This window comes from Trichoplax adhaerens, genomic scaffold (assembly GCF_000150275.1).
Source record: "Trichoplax adhaerens TRIADscaffold_16 genomic scaffold, whole genome shotgun sequence".
In the NCBI taxonomy this organism is placed as follows: domain Eukaryota; kingdom Metazoa; phylum Placozoa; class Uniplacotomia; order Trichoplacea; family Trichoplacidae; genus Trichoplax; species Trichoplax adhaerens.
Genome location: NW_002060958.1, coordinates 707,123 through 727,627, shown reverse-complemented (window position 1 = coordinate 727,627; position 20,505 = coordinate 707,123). Strand labels below are relative to the sequence as shown.

General features: G+C 31.0%; 2 protein-coding genes across 2 annotated transcripts; one reads left to right on the top strand and one right to left on the bottom strand.

Moving 5' to 3' along the window:
• Positions 1 to 10,457: 10,457 nt before the first annotated feature.
• On the top strand, positions 10,458 to 13,129 carry TRIADDRAFT_60578 (uncharacterized protein; the record flags this gene model as incomplete). The annotated part of the gene is made up of 6 exons (XM_002116582.1): positions 10,458 to 10,576; positions 10,730 to 10,807; positions 10,980 to 11,051; positions 11,264 to 11,338; positions 11,704 to 11,775; positions 12,028 to 13,129. The coding sequence occupies 6 exons, from the start codon at positions 10,458 to 10,460 to the stop codon at positions 13,127 to 13,129; spliced, it is 1,518 nt and encodes a 505-aa protein (XP_002116618.1).
• A 5,450-nt stretch (positions 13,130 to 18,579) lies between these two features.
• Positions 18,580 to 18,870, bottom strand: TRIADDRAFT_31001 (uncharacterized protein; the record flags this gene model as incomplete). The annotated part of the gene is made up of 1 exon (XM_002116511.1): positions 18,580 to 18,870. A coding segment is annotated over one exon (291 nt), but the record flags the coding sequence as incomplete, so codon positions are not given.
• Positions 18,871 to 20,505: the final 1,635 nt, after the last annotated feature.

Sequence of the window (20,505 nt, the reverse complement as noted above, 5' to 3'; positions counted from 1 at the left end):
ACCCAGATTGAAAAATTTGGGTTAACCTTGTATTGAATAACGAATATTAATTCTACTATATTTTCTAATCAAAATTGGCTGAAAGTTTTTATCATAATTAGAGAATTTGTACGATACTGACTAAATATATTGCATGAATTACAATCTGAAATCGTGATATTCTGATCAAAATTGTTCTAAAGAATATGCTTAAGTTCTAACCCGAATAAAGGAGTCGCGATTATTATTTGTTATAATGCTAGGGTAAAACCTACTGTAATTAAGCCAAATTAAGTTATTTTTAAAGCTAGAATACTTATTAAAATAATAAAACACCTTGAAGAAGAATTCTAAAATAATGTTCATTATACTATCTTGTAGATTTATATCTTTATACTCTATTTAGAGGCGAATATAAACTAGAAGGTCTTTACGCCTTACTGATAGTATTTAAGGGGGATAGAAATACACACTTTTAAATGGCCCTTTTCTTCCAGTTATCGTGTTGTTCCCGATTCATCAGCTATCACAGCAATGCTTAGTTACATTTTAATACTATATTCTATCAATATTTAAGCTAAACAGACGAGCATATAAATATGTTTTTTGCATTATCCTTCATGCTGATAAGCGTAGCTACAATGAATCAAAAATAATCAAGATTCCATTAGAAAATATGTGTGTCATCGCGTATAAATTTTCTGAAAAATTCGATTAAAATGCTGTGATTTATGTATCTTAGTAAAAATGACCAATACGTAATTTAGCGAATAAATCTAGCATTAATATACTCAATAGAAAATTCAAATACATTTCTAACTGTAGTCTAATGAATAAACTTAATTAAGACTGATAATCTTTATTTATACCAGTCGAGCACCCTGCTATAATATATTAAGTTTGCGAAATTTTTCTATTATGGAAGTAGGATTAAAATGTGCCTTACACTACTGTCTAAGTTGCTATTGGAAATATAATATGCTGCTTTACCTTTCTTAAATGTACTAAGGCCATAAACTCCATCATTAATTAGAACTATAACTTTTATTTTTTGGTGTCACGGTACGAACTACCGTGAAGATATAGCTATCTAAATTTGGTTAATATAATATAGTGATATTATATTACAACTAGTTACTTACAATAGGAATTACTCTAATTATAAATGTGTTACAGTAAATTTAATGCTGTGCTGTAATGTGTACTGAAATGATTCTGTGAATGGATATATTGTAGTCCGACTGTGAAAAACTAGTTAGTAGATGTTCTCACCTAAGTATTTTTATAAGATGACTTGTGAATGTTAGCTGCTGTAGAAGGGTATATAAGCCCGTCAGATAGTTAAATAAAGCAGTTCTCAATTGTCTAGCTGAGTTTAACGTAGAATCAAAGGCGTCTAAATTCTTGTGAGGTAGTTAAGGGATACTGAATCCCGGAAGACTATAGTAATTTAGAGATTTGTTTTACGTTATCCTTGCCACGAAGCTGGTTTGTGATATTTGCATACTATTTTATTGTCTGACTATAACGAATAAATTAGATTTTTATACGCATCATTTAACTTTAAAAACTGTGAATTAAGAACTTAAGCTAGAATTTAGGATTCCATACTTAATCGACATGACTGCTGCTTGATGTTATCAATAATAATTTCAATTTCAACAGGGGCTTGTCGAAGACCAACATACATCGACTTGGTGGCAAAAACTTTATCTCAGGATCCCAGAAGATTGATAAGATGTAAGCTCTTTTTTATTTATTCTAATTCTGAACATTAAGAAATGATTAGCTTGGCTATTAATCTCTGCCCAATGCAAAATAAAACTGGAACTACAGTGCATGGACACTTCTAGCTTGAGGAATTAATTGTGTTAGGTTTACTGAAAATCTAACACTAAATTTATTTTATATAATTTCCTTTAGCGATTTATCTAGCAATCTTATACGAACACAAACTGATTTAAACTTTTATGACTGCTCTATGTTGTAAGTTTACTAGTCATTGGTTTATATACCTTGCTATTTTATATCCCACTACATGAGCAAGCCTGATAGTAGATATTCATTCGTCGAATATTGGAACTGGTTGAAGCACATGATATTATATTTGATTATTTCAAAAATAGCATATTATTAAAATTATTATATAGATAAGTTATATTAATATAGTACTTTGAATTTAATTAAGCTTACATTCATTAATGGTATTAGAAATGTATCATACAACGCATTGGAAGAACCCTATGTTCTTAACTTTTCTAAAACTGTCTCCTTATTATCACTGTAAGTATTTTGCAATAAAGGAATTTAAAACCTGGTCACAAAATCAGATAAAAACAATATCAAATTGAAAAAACAACAAATTTACCAGCTTTTTAGATTGGAACAGATACAGAACGTTGGATAAAGATTTTTTTAAAACATTACGTTATCCAAACTACATGAAAAGATTGTAAGTTAATTTAAATGTGAAAGTGTCCATAGATTGGCACTGTTGAATAGTGAAAATCACTAAATGTACAAACCTAATATGTTGACTCGTATAGATTACAAATGCACTAGCAAAATTGATACAATGAGATATGAAGTACAACTGTTGTTTAGATTGCAGGCTTTAACATGTTTTTGATATCTTAGACATAAATGTGCTACCTGACAATTTTAATAGGTCTTTCAGAAACAACAGACTAGTATCAATTAACGAGAAAGCGTTAGATTCACTTGTGGAATTGAAATCTTTGTAAGCATATTTATATCACACACTAGAAGTAAGAATAGCCCATAGACCATATCAAATCGTTTAGAGGAGCTGTGACAAAATTGCATCACCGTGTCTTCAATTTTATAATTCTAGGAACATGGGCGGTAACCAATTAGAAGAGCTCAAATTTATACGGCCTTTAGTAAAGCTACAACAGCTGTTCGTAATCATAACATATTTATAGCTAAAATTATGATACATAATATTAAAAAAATTATAAAATAATCGAAACAAAAATACTTGAGTTCATTTTACCAGTTGTGCCACTTAAGTTTCTAAAAATGCGTCTAGCGTAGTTAGTTTATTCCTCCTTAATTATTAGTCGCTAATTGATTATAGAACCATATCCTTTAGATGTAACAGAGAATATTTTATATTTCTACTTCCATTTTACGAAAAAATTATAGCGTTTGACGAAAAATCTTTCGATAGCAGCACATCATATATTATTATGCCATAATCAATTATTAATTATTGTATTTTCCCTTTTTCCCCCAAGTCAGAGGAAAGATCTGCCCTTACTATGTTTTAGGGCTTTAAGCTTGTACCTCTGTCACTTACGTATCTATCAACAAAGTACCATAATTTCCATGTTATAGTTATAAGGAAGATTTTGAAAGCGCTTTCCAAGATTTTACTTAGTGAAATTATGAAATATTTCGATCACAATAAATCATTAATAACTGAGCTGAAATAACGTATCCCAGAATAAATACTCAATATTGTATTTTATCTAAAAGGTGGATAATAGATAATATTTTGTTTCCTTTTGCATACAGGTACCTTGGAATAAATAATATCAAATTTTTACAATCAGAAGATTTTGCCAATCTGACTCACTTGCAGCATTTGTATGTTTACTTATTTTCTGGCGTTTAATCTTCTAAACCTAACAGACAGTGTCTGATATACCTTAAAACTTATCTTATAACGACAGGCATCGTAATCATTGATTTTTAATCACTCTATTACAAACACTTAATGTAGAAAAGATTACAAACCAATTATTAAAATATTACTTTAAATTTAGAACTGTTAAGCCAGGATGATGTTGCTTCCCGTAATTAGAGATCTTATAGGTTATATTAATATAACCTAAAACTTATTAGAATAAGCGATTATTTGCTCTTGCAACATTGATAAAATTGATAATGCACTTAAAGGCTTTGCTTTAATTAGTGAATCTAGGAAGATAAATATTAAAACTCGTATTTTACCGGAGTGGTAATATGGATAGTATGGCATTGTAGTGCTGAAAAATATCTAAGTTGATATCTACAAATTCAACATCATTCTCTGTTTAAACTGATTATTCTATGCATACATAACCAAGTGTTTCTCTGAATAATATTTCGGTTAGGTTTTAGTAGTAAGAGTCTATATCTGCTAGCAATTACGCTAAAAAGCTAGTAATTGTTCGTACGAATGATGTTTGTCGGAATTATTTCGTTTCTGCTCTAATAGAAATTGCAATTGCTGGAGACAAATATTCTTTATAATTTATGGTTCTGAAGTTAATACCATTAAATTACTTAAAATAACAACAAATTCTGTTTTAACGGCGTTATTCTAGATTTAAGTGATGTGATTCAGCCGTAGGATACTATGCTACACTTACTTTGCATTTACCATATCGACGAAAGACTTCATTCATTATAATCAGATCTTGGCTTATAATCAAACTACAAATCAATACTTTATCTTTCAATGTAGATGTTGTAATTGGCTAAATTTTATAATATAACACTAATTCAAAATGGCAATATGTATTATCTTGGTCTAGAGATATGAATATGTATTTTCTTAAATTTAAAGGTACTTACCCAACAACAATATTGAATTACTTTCTGAGCCGTATTTCATGAATGCTCGTACGACTTTGTCAGTTCTGTAAGTCATTATAACATGAATAAAACATTATACCTGCACTAGCTAATCTTAAAAATTCATATTTAAGATCCGATAAAATTTCTGCGTCATAAAATGTTCTGTTTACTTTTTAGAAGTCTATCGTACAACAAGATAACTTCAATAAATGAAACTGTATTTCAAAAATTGAATGAATTAAAAACTTTGTAAGTGGAAATCATTATTAGCATTTAATCTTATGATATGATAAATATAGTTCATATTATTGTCGTCTGATCTTTTAGTAATTGTCACAAATCCCACTTGTGATTTGGTTATGTCAGGTGCTATAGTAATTGTGTATGTCTTCCACTAACTTGGAAGTCTTCTTCTAAGGGAAAACTAACTCTTTCCTCACAGTCACACAACTACTCAGGTTTCTTTCACACCACTAGCACTTTTTATTCACCAGTCATCTGATTTCTAGTCTCTACTAGTTTATCCTAGCCCGGAGCGACTACTGCCGGCGAATGGCAATTCGCTCGGTCTTTTATACCATCCTCACTCATTTGTGGGGCATACTAGTAAATTGCTCCTTCTACAAATTGTATACGTTACTATAGGGAGTTACTCCCAGACAATTAACATGACTTAGTATGAGCTTGGATAGTAAAAAACACTAATGAAAAACAACCAATTATGGTGCCAATCAGCGAGTCTGACCTCAGCACCAATATGAGTAATTAATTATTGGAGCAGTGCGCTCCCATAAGCTAATCCTATATTAAACGATACTATATCTAGCTACATATAATTAAATCTTTGTTGATTGCTCCATTTATAATAATTGTAAACAACCAGTACTAGTACTAGTGCTCCATGGTTGTCTACCAAAATGGTAAACAACCGGGTTAATTAATTATTATTGCCTAATTTATAATTTATGGAGCTACACTTTGTCACAGTAAGATATTATTTTGACAAAATAATACAGATTTAATTTGATTACTACCATTAATCCGACATATCTTAAACCAACACTATTGCAATTATTATCTAAAGGCATACAATTTGTTAAATATCCTATAACAAAGAAGCCGACTAGATAATATTAAGAAGAAATGAATCTGCTTGAAAGTAGCTTTGTGTAACATGATACCTAAATCATCTTTCAGGTTGTTAAAAAATATTAGTCACTTAGTTTCATTTATCTTTATAACATTTTCAATAATTCCTTAATTACTTTCGTACAAATACTTTAGTAAGTATAACATCCATTTTATCCATTCTTCTTTTAATACAGCAATCCTCTAGTCTTGATAATATCCTTTTTGTTAAACTGCTATTCTAGCGCATGTCTCAGAAAATTCGTAATTAAAACTATTTTTATCGTAGCAATAAGATGCTTCTATTAATTTTTGCTTTGTAAAGGCGTCTTCTCAAAATAAGAAAATGTGTTTTTATGTAAACTTATTTATATTATATAAATTAAATTTATTCAACAACTACCAAGAACTGTGAAGCTTCAATCAAATAATCTAAATTTTCACATTTAAACTCATCGTTTACGCGCATTTATTTACAAAGCAATGTTTTAGTAGCATTATCGTATCTTGCCAGTTAAGTCGGTAGATCAGTTCTAAATTCAGTATCGTCCGATTTATTTCTAATGTGAGCTTCTAATTAGAAGATTCAAAACAAATCTCACAGTAATCACATATTTAGCGCAATCTATTTTTATCTTGAACTACTGAAATAACATATCAATAGAATTGCTGCATATGTACCTGTAATTATCGTCTACTCTAGACACTTACGCAATCATGCAATCAACGTTCCATTTATCTGTTTTTTTACAATCCTACAATTGCAATCTTAAACTAGTCTGAGGCTCCACTGTAATAAGCAATCAAAATTTCTATGACTATCTTCAGACTATAGTCAGCTACGTAATCTTTATAACATTTATTATTGCTCGCTCTAATAATTGTACAAATTATACCTTTTCATCAATATAGATTTCTAAGAGGAAATAAACTAAAATCGTGGGAAGGTTTAAAATTCGCTTCATCATCGGTAACGAATTTGTAAGTAACCTCAACAGCGTGATCTATAATTTCTCATTTATTCTGCTATATTTGTATATTTAGACGTCATTATAGGCATTTTATATCCTAATTACAGTGATACGAATAGAAAGTGTACTTCCTAAGTCCAAGTTATTTTATATAGACTACTAAGCGAAAATCAATTTACTTCCATCGGCTACTTGAAAGATTCAAAAATATCAGTGATGTAAAGACTTAATTACTTTTTATATGTTTGCCCTTGCTAGCTTCCTGTAATACTATTAACAACTTGAAAGGTGTTGATAACGCCATTTATTTGATTTCTTTAATTTATGTCGCTAGTGATCTCAGTCAAAACAGCATAAAAAATCTATCGTGTGACGGATTGCCATTTGTTCAGAGTTTGTAAGTATTGTAATTATCTATGTTTTGGTTAACTCTAGTAATCAAGTTGTATCTATCCATTATAGCACTTATTCATGCACATTTACTTCAAATAAAATTATCAAAATATAACAGAAATACTATTAAACTTGAGGATTTTCAAATATTTCTAATTTATACTTGGTTATTATTATGTGGGATGATTTCAGCTAATTGTATTAGTACAGTAGGGTGGCTATTAGGATGAGACAGCAAACTTATATTATTTTTATTGTAAGACTGTAATTCTCCAGCCAAGAACGTATCTAACAGCCAAATATAGGATTATACTGAATGTCTTTCTTATAAGAGTGTCACAAAACAACTTTCGTAGTCGTACCTAAACTAGTCTATCTATTCATATGGTTCTCTGACTAACTCTGGAGATCTTCAGTAACAGAAAACAAACTCATTCCTATAATATAATAATCGAGTCAAACGATAGGTTTAGGTTAATAAATATATTTATTACTAGCCCATTTACGTTAGTGCTAGTGTACTATACCTTAGCCTCAGTGGAACTAAGATTAAAAATTAATAATCAAGCTTACATACAATTTTATATGTCACGCAAATAACCCGATGCTAATCTTTCACATTAAATTATGTAATGTGCAATACAGGCTTACTATAGACTAAACCGAATGCTAATTAATACTTGTTACTAATTAATATTAATTAGCAAGTTCAATTATTTATCACAAATTTATGGTAAAATCTCACCATTAGTTCTATTGCCTACTTCGACATAAATAAATAATGATTAATTATATAACAATAATAATAATCAATCAACAATTGAGGATTGTAGCCTACAACACGACTATCCCTAATAATACTTTTAATCACACGACAGTATATCATTACAGTTATTCTACTATCGTAAATTGACCATTAATTATACGGAGGAGCATCAAGCTCCGTAACAAAGAGTTAAAGTATAATTATCCGGTTTATCTTAATAAGATGTTAAATTGAGCTTTTACAGTCTTGAAATACTATGTCTAGTATATTAAGACTTAAAATACTGGCGGTCCTCTTGTCGTCAGTCACTTACAGTATAATATACATCTCTTTAGATAAAGTCATACCCAAATTATATTGAAATTACCTATTGCATAATGAATCAACGTATATATTAAGCATTATAAGAGAAATAATGGTTTAGAATTCTTTACTTCGCTATAAGAGTATGATAAACATTGATAGTGGTATTATAGGGGAATCTGGATGTATTTATTTATTGAAAAATGATTGCCTTTCTTAAAAAGTAACTTTCCTGATAATAGAATTTTTAAAATTTTGTTATAGATCCATTGCCAAAAATAACATTACCGCGATTAATGATAACTGTAATGATTTATTTTTCAATTTAAACTCTATGTAAGTCTAATTTCATATAAATTCTAGCCATAAAATGGTCTAAGATTTTAAACACTAACGACGTGATGATATTACTTGTCAACTGAAAAATATTAGCGATTTGAGTTATAACAATCTGATAAGTAATGGAATTGACCTGAACAATCAAGTCCTGAATAAATTAAACAGCATCCAGAGAATGTATGAAGATTATTGGTCGATTATAGAAATGTTACAATATGTTCATTGTCTAAAGAAAATTATTAGTAATAACTATAGACTTAGTTAATATACATTCTTTTTCAATATGAGTTAGATCTTTGGCAGGAAATAACATTACAAGTTTGATCAGGAGGAATAATAACATCGTGAGCATGTAAGTAAGAGAATTTTTTGATGTAGTCTTTATAATATACCTTACGCGTGCATATGAAGAATCCTTTACCAAAAACATCGCATAAGTAACATAAGATATTATTTTACTGCAACTATACATACTAAATTATTTTGATAGCAATATTTATTGTAGTTAAATTTCCATGAATGCACATTATCGTGATGCTAATAATAGATGTTGTTAATTAATATATTAAAAATTGCTGATTACTAACATATATTAGCCACTAAGTCAAGTATGGTAACCAGATCTAGGTGGCTCCGTGTACTGTAATTATGATGGTACTCAGCATGCGCTATTAAATATTTATAGAAAAATATTGATGTTTTATCCAGATCGATTGGTAGTGTAAAATATTTCGGTAATCTAGTGGAGGATAAGTCTTTTGTTGATGATACGGATTTGATTGTAGATAACTTTGTTGTCGCGAAAAAGTTAAACAAAATTTATTTAAGAACCGTCGAGATGAGCTAGTCTTAAACTTTGTAATAAAGCATTCATTAAATTATATTTCTGCCTGAGATTAGATAGAATAATTGCGAGATACTTTCGCTACAACAGCACAGCTACTTGTCAGTCAAGGATTAATTATATCATCTATGGTAATCCTAAATCGTAGATTTGCGCTAATTGTTACAAATTTATCAATTTTTGTCTAGAGATTTAAGCTATAATCCAATAAGTTTGTCACGAATTATGGCAGTACTTTGGAAAGGTATTGCCCCATTCTTACTATCAGTGTAAGTTTTTGATCTAATATCTTATCAAATATGCGCAACTGATACAACGATAAGAAATTCTGGTACTTAAACTAAGAATTTATGATCGTTCAAAATGAAAATGTTATTTATTATGAACAGTCGTTATAAGTACAGAAGTAGCTTAGCAGTATTATGGAAACTTAGCGAATTTATTTTAACACAATCAGGTATCCACAGAATCTCGATATTACTATAATTGTTACCACTAAAATTGCTTTTATTTAATTTATAATCTTATCTACTTCAGTGCCTTCATGCAATAAGAAAATAAGTTTTTAAATGTTTATTCTACAATCAGATTTCCAAGTACTTGTTAATATAGAGAATTGCTACTCATCTTAGCTTATCTCGTACTTAATCATAAACCTGCAAATAAGTGATTACATTTAAATACTTTATTTACCTTGATATTATGAAGCGTGAATATTAGCATTTATACAGTAGAATCTAGCGAATACCCTCAAACATTCTTTAATAATTATGCTCTACGTGAATTTTAACGACATATAGTAATACCGAAGAATTTTAGCTTCTACAAATCATACAATTATCCTATCTAAACTTATTTCTTACGGCCTAGTAGATTGTTAACTTATAATAAATAATGAAAGCGCAATTACACAAAATAGCCAGAATTATCATGTTTTTTGTTTATAATAACAACTAGCGTAGCTGACAATTTTTTCAGATTGATTATTCTAAAACAAAAAGAAATTAGCTAATCTAAATGTTTATCAATTTCCTGAAATAAACGCTTACATCTTGTACTATCAGAAAACTTTACAAAAGTGAAATAAATTTCAGTTTCATTGGAAATTGCTTATATTTAATTTTAATTGAATAAACTACCATTTAAAATGTATCAGATTAGCAATTACATTGTTGAAATTGATAAATACTTTAGAAAAATAAGCAGCTGTAATATTTCTCGTATTCCGGAAAAGATATTTCGCCTTTTTAGAATGGTAAAAGTTATGTAAGTATAGTAAGCCTTATCTAATGCGTTTTAGAAATGTACGCTGTTGAAATACGTACAGCATATGCTATCGTCGTATCTATTTTTGGCTAGATTATAAGTTTAAATTAATGATAGCTATTTTAACGTCTAATAATCGTTATTAATTTTCAGAGATATTAGTTATAATCAACTGGAAACCATTGATATCACTGATCTAGCAGAGACTTATCGGGATAGTCTTGAAAATCTGTAAGATATACTCGTATTTTTATAGTATGTGTGAATTTGCGTTACCGACTGAAGGTTTTAACTCTTATTCCAATCTTATGATCTTTCAATTATCAAATTGCAGAGAGCTTACTCGATAAATTTTATTAATCTTTAAGCATTATTCTGTTTATATCACTCTGGTATACATCAGACAATTATCTGGAAATGCATTACAAAATTTAACGTTTTCAAAAGCTGTGCAATATCAAGTAATTACTACTCTGTAAGTAAAGACTGAAATGTACTATATCGAGTATTGGCTAGATTATAGAAACAAGATGTTGTAATTTTGAAAATAAATAATATAAAGCCTGCTTAGCAAGTTTGCAATGTCAAATGCTAAATAAAAGATTACTTAGAAAAAGGTTAAGACACTAGAATAAGGACTCCTATAATATGTATCATAAACTTACGCTAGCCTACAAATAATTTTAGGAATATATCTCATAATAACATTTCAAATATCTGTGAACAGCGTTTGGGAAATTATTTTCCATCTCTTCAGATCTTGTAAGTACATAGCCAAAAATTAAGAAATAAGAAACTGCACTTATGCTAGACTGTAACGTCGATACAGTGTCAATGTGCATTTATTTATCTATTCTTTAACACATCGTATTAACGGATGCTCTTTCGTAAAGGGATATTAGAAATAATCAGATTGATAAACTCACAAGCAGGTGTTTTAAAGGGCTTATTGAATTGAAGATAATGTGAGTTAAGGCAGCAATGATTCATAAACTGTCCGTTATTGAATCTGCTTTATCTATATTCACCTTATAGATTGTACTGTTTTAGTAAGCCTATAATTTATATCAGATAAAATCTAATAGTCAGCTTGTCTTACGACTTGTTACTATTACGTATGATATTAGAAATGCATTAGGTAATCATCTTGCCTACCTTACTCCTGTATCGTTTTATGGACCACCCTTGCTTTTGACAGTGTAAGTAAACTTATAAAAATTGCTATCCGTAGTTCAGACACGGTAAATACTTAAATGTATCCGATAACATGTATATCCTTTTATGGGCACTTATTGTGCAAAACTGATAATGATTCAGAATTAAAAAAGCTTAAGGAACACCCTTAGCTTTATATTTCGAATTATTATCAGGAGCATATATTTCCAAATACTTATTTGCTATAGTTACTAGGTAGTGGTATTCTAATTGCAGTTAATTTAATATTATTTAAGTATAACAGAGCGAGAATATCTCTGCTGCATGGTTCCTGCAAAAGTGAGAATTTGTCAACCAAGCATGTATTCTGATACTCTGTCCTCATGCTATCGATTACTGGCACACATCACTTTACAAACATTTATTTGGATTGTTGGTGGTCTAGCTCTTCTTGGTAATGTTTTAGTTCTGATTCAGAACTACCACCTAAGCAAGAGAAAAAGAAAAAGTGTTCCTACTTTTTTGGTTAGCAATCTAGCGGTATCCGATTTAATTATGAGTCTCTATTTAATGATCATTGCCATTGCTGATTTAATGTTTACTCGTGGTGATTATGGAATCAAATCGGAAACATGGCTATCGCATCCAGCTTGTCTTATTGCTTGCTTTTTTGTAACATTATCAAGTTTAACATCGGTTTTTATAATGATTATTATCAGCACTGATAGATACATTTGTATCGTATATCCTTTCTCGACTAAAAGAATGACGGTTGGACGGGCCAAGATTGCATTAGGAGTATTATGGTCATTTAGTATCATTTTCTCAGCTGTGCCAGTGTTATTTAGTATACAACAACCAGGCTATTTAAGAATTTATAAGTACAGTAGTATGTGCATGCCTAATAATTACCAAAATTTTTACTTTAAAATTTGGATGATCTCCTATTTAGCAATGACATTTATGGCGTGGATCATTATGATTATACTGTATGTTCGTATATTTTTCGCTGTCAAAGAAAGCAGTAAAAACATTCGAAAATCATCAACAACTGATAATAAGGCTTTAGCCGTAAGATTGGCTCTAATTTTGGTGTCTGATTTAGTGACATGGGTACCATATTACTATATAAGCGTAGCAGGGCTATTAAAAGATGGACAAGTAGATACTGTCGCACTACAATTTATTGCAACGTTTGTTTTGCCTTTAAATTCAGCAATTAATCCTTATTTATACACTTTGACCAGTGTAGAAGTTATTCGATTAATATTTAAGCGCCGACCAGAAACTGGTGTAACTTCTACATTCACTCGTACTCAAAAAGTCGACATTAATAGTATCTACGAAAAGAAGGTGGTTCAAATGGAAACGTTCGTAAATGAAATCTCTGACGATTAATACTGGTTGTACCAATGACTATCTCAGCACGGAACCATCTACTCATGGGATTGAAAGATAAATTATTTAGTAGTATTTTGTAGGTAGAGTTTCATTAATGCTAAATGTCACTATAAATGCACCTAAATTTTCAGAAAGCTTACATCGACGTTTATTGACGTTATATAATAAGGGTTTAACATTTGTATTTCATTACAGTTTTGTGTACAAGTAGAGCTTCATTACTCCTAAATTTCCTTTTGTTTGCAGAAAATTTTAATTTATTAATAATTCGATGGTTTTATCAAGCGTTTAGCATTTGTGTTCTATTACAACTTGTATGCATATTCCTTTTGTATGAGAATGCCTCTAAAATTTTGGAATTCTAATGTGCAATTATAACTCGAAAATGCAAAATGCGAAAGTATATAGGGGTTCATTCGATGGTTTATGTAGTATCTAGTATAATTTCTAGTAAGCATTCTATGATATTGGCCATTAGCAATATAAAGAGTGCCTGTTGCACCAACTTGCTTATTGTTTGGATTTAGATTTAGAGCGACATCCTCAATTACTTAAGTAAAGCAGCTTGAAGTAATGTGTCACTATGGTTTCTGGGAGAATATTTATGTATAGCATTTATTGTAAAACATAATTTTTGGGCTGATGTTGTCATAAGAAATAAAAGACAGGAATACTGTACTTGGTAGTGTGCTGGTTTTAGACGTCAAGACTAAACTTTAAAATAAAGTAAATAAAAATTACGCTTGTTGGAGGAGGCATTAATATTTTATAGGCTCTTTAATAGCGTGTTATTACACATTTAATCTAAAGTCTTAGGCGTATTTTCTTGTTGCAAGCTGATTGTGTTAGTAATACATCCAATAAAGAATTACAAAACGCAGAATACCGAATTTGCTTGAGTAAGCTGGAGTTATTGCCCCGCTTTCCTCATACGGTAGACTGCGTAGAGCAAAAGCCGGAATGAAAAAGTAGAGTAGCATTAAATTACTGAAATCTCTGATTGAGAGTCTTACCTTACTCTGGAATAATCTATTCCTTAGTTAAAATTCTATTTCTTTGCTGACGATTAAAATGCTTTTTTAAACAAACGAAACCATGATAGTATTACGTAGCAGCCTGTAGTGTCAGAGCGCATTGCTGTAGCATACCTACCGATTTGTTCTGCTGTTGTAATTGCAACTAAATAATATTTAATAAGGCATTACGGGTAATCTGATCTAGCGTTTAAGTTTCATTATGAGCTTATCAACGTATTTTTGTAACATAACAACTGATACTATATTGGTTCATATCAATTCTAATTCTAATTGATGCCCGTGTAAATTGTATCGGTATTCAACTGGTGCATTTTCTCTCTTTGATGCTTCGCGTAACTGGTATTCTAAGTAAGATATTTCAGCCTATGCTGTGCAACCTATGCAGCACTGTAAAAATCTGCAGTCCGCTCTATTGCGTTTAACTTGAGTTAAAAAGCTAAAGTTATAAATATAAGAATCTTTGCCATAAGCTAGCTTATTAGCGGTGTACCAGGTATCATCGTCGTCGGTAGTTACACTTATTAATCAGGTAAGCATGATATCAGAGTTCAATAGTTTCATGCACATACCGTACAGCGTAGTACGACGTAACATGAGGCTACGAAGTCATATTAAGTAAGGAAATATTAAAGAGAGAGCTTTCTTTGCTAAGCCTAGCAAGACTTACGAAATTTTGAGAGTATAACATTATTAGATCTAATAAAAAGGGAAACGATAAATAAAGGAAACAACTAAAAAGTAAATAATTGATAATTGTTTCATTTATGTGGAGAATAATCGGATTACCTACGCTAATTCTCCAGTAAGTAAAATACGAAACACGCATTGAAACATAAAGTATCGATAGGTTTACGCAAAACCGGCGAGCAAGTCCCAGGAGAACATCCAGCAGAGCTGCTATCTGTCAAGGTTCAGATAAAATCGTAACATCTTGCTAGTGTTTTTATTATTTATAACACCTTCGCTAAATTTAACGATTGAGTAGACATTTGTTGTTGATTGCGGCAGACAAAAATCCATTAGTTTTTATCAGCTTTATATTTTAATGACTATGGAGTATTTTAACGATAGTTTATTACGACGGTTTGAACAGAAGCAGTTGATCTAAGTTAGGGTAATTTTTTTTAAATTATATTTCTTACGCGTTGTAGTAAGGCTTTAGCAACTTTATGAAATAATTTTAAAAATTCCTATGATAAGAAAAGCAACAAATGCATACAAATTTTGAAATTGGCTGCGAGCATTCCCAGTTGCAAGAGTAGTCATAGTAGGAGGTAGAGTGGTAGGCTTATCTATTAATTATTAAGAAATAAAATTGTTACTCTAATATTAATATCATCCAAAAGTTTTCTTTTCATACACGGAAATAACTAGCATCTTACCAAAGATACCCATAACGTTATGAACGACGAGATTATCTAGTGCAAATACGCTGGAAGAGGGCAAATCATTACCTACTACCCAACTAAGACTAAGTTCGATCTACAGACGTAATAGCAAATCATTGAAAAATCAATTCACCGGAAAAAAAGGAGTGATAAAAGGTTGTACAATTTAATTGCAAAATGTCATAATTTGTTAAATGCAGTAAAATGAATATGGAGACATAGCTATATTCTCTGGCTTTTAAATATTATTTTACCAAAATGTGGTATCATACACTTATCATCTTAGATTATCGCAATAGAATCGCTAAATAATCGCTTTTCAATAAATGCCTATTCATATTATCAGTTGCATAGGACTAGTTTAAGTTGAATCTCATTCGAAGATGATCTAGCCATACGTAGAGCTTACTTGAAAATCGTTTGTTGGGGCGAAGTTATTTTTTGATGCGTTTACACTTTCCCAACCATTTGTTAGCCTTACGGTACTTTCATTTATTGTAATCCATGTACTACTGTTGACTAGCTTATACTTCATTCTCCACGTGCTATTACCTAATATACCGCCTACGTAGTGGTCATAAGTTATCTATAAAACAAGATATAGCTAACTTATTTATTATGCGAATAAAATATATAGCATTTCTTATGGTTTATGTCCCTATTAATAGAACTTAAACTACTGCATTTAAATATAAAATATTTCATTCCTTATTCGTACATAGATAGATCCCGATTTTCTTTTAAAGATAGGACTTGTGAATGTAGCTGAGCTGCTTGATTCATTGTAAGGAAACCTTTTGACAAAAACATACCCTGAATCTGCATAGACTGATCAACAGAATCAGGCACAATTAGAACACAACGATTTATCTTAGCGATTTAAGAGCGGATGTTTTATCTTTGTATTTGTATTTGTAGTATTTAATAATCGACAAGATGTTCATATTCGGATAGGTATCTTAAATGATTAGTAATACCTTTTTGTGTCGGCTTGTAATGTATGCCGTCAGAGCGTTTCCAAATCCAGGATACTCCCTGGCCCGAACTCCATCCACAATAACCATATTCGAACGTACAGTAAGAAGGCTGATTGGTTGTAGCTTATTTTGAGGTAAAAATTAATGTTACTAAATCTCGTACTCTATAATTATAATTAAATTCATTTTTAATTGCTCAACAGCTACTAGAGCATATCATAGTTATTCAATACCCTGCCTGTTGTTAATCTCCTATATTATTACGCATTGCTTAAATGACTACCGAATTCACAACAAATACACTTAAATAGTGTCCTATATTACAATGCAAGCAAATAATAAACGATCAAGTATCTTACTATAGTATTTTTTGTCATTCCCGGGATCACATTGAACAGTAGCTGTTTCATTAGGATGGTACCAAGATATATTGTAGGTACAAGGCTTGGGAGTGCTGGTAGTTTCTATGGTGCATTGAGAAAGTTTTGTCTCGTATCCCAAACAACGAACGAAACTTATCAAGCTCATAGGGTAGGTTACCTCAAGAAATTGAACTATATTAAGGCAGTTATTACGAATTAATCGCAATTAAAGTTACAATCGTGACAGCTAATAATGGTATCTACGTTTTTCATAAAGCTGATATGAAATACTAAATATTTACCGTTTCTTCGCCTCACACCAGTGTAACCAAGTTCTCTACAGAAAACTGACGCAGCATTGTTATTATAAGTCCAATCATGTAAGCAAATTCCTCCTTCTTGATTGTTAAAGCCGATCATAGGAAGACCTGTATAATTATTAATTGTGCCTACAACGTCGATGTCAAGCTTGTACTTATTCGCAGCTAAAATTTAGAAAGTGCACATTCTGGTTAGTGAGCAAAGTAATCGTCTAACCAAAAATTATATTTTAGTATTTGTCACCAAAATCTAACTGCTAATTTAGTATATATATACATATTTCATGATGAAATAAATTTTGTTTTACAAGAACATATCCAACTTTTTAATGCTATAATTAAAATACTTGCATGTATACCAAGGCTAACTTACTTAATGTATTGAGAGAAGGCTCTGCATAGCATGATATCCAAACATTCTGTGCAGAAGAAGCTGATGCAAGACTTGCAGATACGGTACATTCAGAAAAAGATTTTGCAGATTGAGGACAAGAAATAGCCTGTGCCGATATGCAGCGAGAATTTGACATATTGACTGGAATGCCTGTGCATGTAAAAATTTAACGAAACGCATGTTGAGTTATATTAACAGTCATTGGTACCATGTAAACTTTTATTATACTCGTATTTTAGGAATATTATTCGTCGTTTCTTACTCCAGTAACTCCCATAAGAGCCGAGGTTAGTTTGCCGACACATAAGATTTATTATGTTAGGTGCTACTTGAACTGAAGAATTACAAATTCCAAACCAGTAGCCGTTAGCGTATACTGCTAATTGACCGACGTCTTTGGAGTCAGCTCTGTTTTCCAATGCTGTGATTGCTACCGGATTTTTCTCTATTGAAATCAAGTAATATGTTCTGATATTAATCCACTTGAATATATTTTCAGCATATTACACTACTGTTAGTAATTACACTTGACCTGTAAGCCTTTGTAGGCATTGATATTTAAAAAAATTATAATAAAACCTCTGAATCCCATTAACTAATATCACAATATTTCTATATTTGCTTATTGGCTTTTTTAGAAGCTACTGTATGATGGCCTTAATTTTTAGAAATTTAGTAGTTATTACTCATTGAAATTCATCTGAGGCTTCAAATACGAATATTTCAGAATTATTAGAGATTGAAATTAACGTACTCGTACTAGAGACTGTCGTCATTTTGAAATTATCGTGAAATATCGTAAAATCATTCGCGGAAAGGCATAATTTAAAGAAAAATGTTCTTCTAATAAATACTTAAAATAGTTTATATTCAATCAATAGAAGCCCAGATCTATCGATATGGTCACTTCCTCAATTAGATTGCAAATGAAGAGTACAAGTACCGGTGAGTTGCAACTTTAATTTCCTCCTAAATTCCCTCACCTCCTAGTGGATAAAGACTGCCTGACGTAATATTTGTTGGACCGCAAGTTGTTATATTGCAGTATTCCCATTCAAATGTAGTATCGGATATATAACACCACGGTTTAGCCCGACTGGCACCAGGGTTTCGACACCAGTTGGTCCATAAATCGTATTCTTGGTAGTTTGAACTTGTAAATGGAGGAGGTGCCTTTGACCAAGAGATGCAGTTTTTGCCAGTTTCTGTAACTCTTACACGTCCACGATAGTAATCACCGTCGGATGTAATACAGGTTTCCTCTAGATACAATGTACCGTAGCAATTATTCAAAAATATGAGAATCTGTTCTTGTTTTAGTTATGATTTATTAATCAGTAATATAACCCTAAATACATCAAATTTGTAGCTTAAATTAATAGTAGATGGAGCATTTGCGACTTTATAGGAATCGGCGATCAACAATATATAAGCGATTTGATGCAGTAAGTTGATAAAAAAATATTATTGTCAGTTGTAGGGCAAATTTTTTAGTAACTATAACTAAACCGATGACATAGTATTTATGTAAGACTGCAGACCGTGATTCTCTGTTGATGTTAACAAATACATATAATTATTACCTGCTGGCCATATTTTAAAGTCAATTAGGGTAACAGTCCCATCTCCTGGTGGGAATAGATATCCAGAATCTCCAAGGATCATTACCTTTCAGCAAACAAAGTAATTAAAGTAATATTTCTTTACGGGGGATTGTCAAGACCGAAGCCGTAACTTATTACGACAATGTAAAAAATCTTTACTCTAATTTTCTCTATCGCAATATGCTTGCCTCGTTAGTTGCTTTAAATTCGAATTACGATACTTTTCTAACACCAACATCACTACTGATGCTTTAATTAAGACTGGTTTTGATCGACGACCGTAACTTTACTTTACTCAATTCCAATTGCAACTGCAACAACCTTACATTCAATCAACAGCTGACTTTGAATAAGTACCGCATATAGCTTAATGAAGTTTGATTTCACAGATAAAGTCTCTTCTTAAAGGTAAACAAGAACTACAGTTTCTTGTTAACTTGACTTTATTACGTAAGATTATGTTAGTCTCACAACTGCCAAGGATTATTTAACTACAATAAGACTCTCTAATTAGACGTATTACAAATCAAATTATTGCTTACATGATATTCCGGATAATCAGGGTTAACTGAATAGCTAAAGATGGTTTCCGGTTTGCCCACTGATGAGGAACTTCCTGGAAGATACTTTCCTTTCTCGAAGTCGATTTTATTGTTATACTTCGGATAAATCAGATAAACATCAAGTGATCCCATCCAGACACCATCCGCCTTCCCTGTTAGCTTAAGCTAGCATCAATAATTAATATATTGCATTATTTATCGTTTATTATAAAGCTTAATGCATTATTTGGAAATCTAAAGCTCCTTATTATGTAGCGCCTCTGGTACTTGTTCTGCTAACGTAGGCCTGAGATCTTGTAGAATACTGCAATTACGATATTTTTATAAAGCGTATTTGTAACTTTCGGTGTATTCATTATTTTTTAACTTTAGAATAAAATACTTGTGTATAAAACTAACCTCATTTTTTGTAGCGCCAGGAGAGACTCTCAATGGTGGGCTTACTATGTAAGCAAACTCGCCTGCGGTATGTTTGGTGGATTTGCTTGTTAATGTTAAGCCAACATTTTTAACTACGGTAAGACATTACATCAGCCGTACCACATGAATAAAATTAGACCATAGTTTAGTTTTGAAAAATGTTGCAAAGTAAAATAAGCAAAACTTTCTCAATACTAATCAAGTTAACCGTCTGAAGAAAATTAGAAATCCATAATCGAGGCATGCATACTTGAGCGTAAATCTACATGCAGTATTAAAAGATTTCAGATCTACGGGATTCATTAATT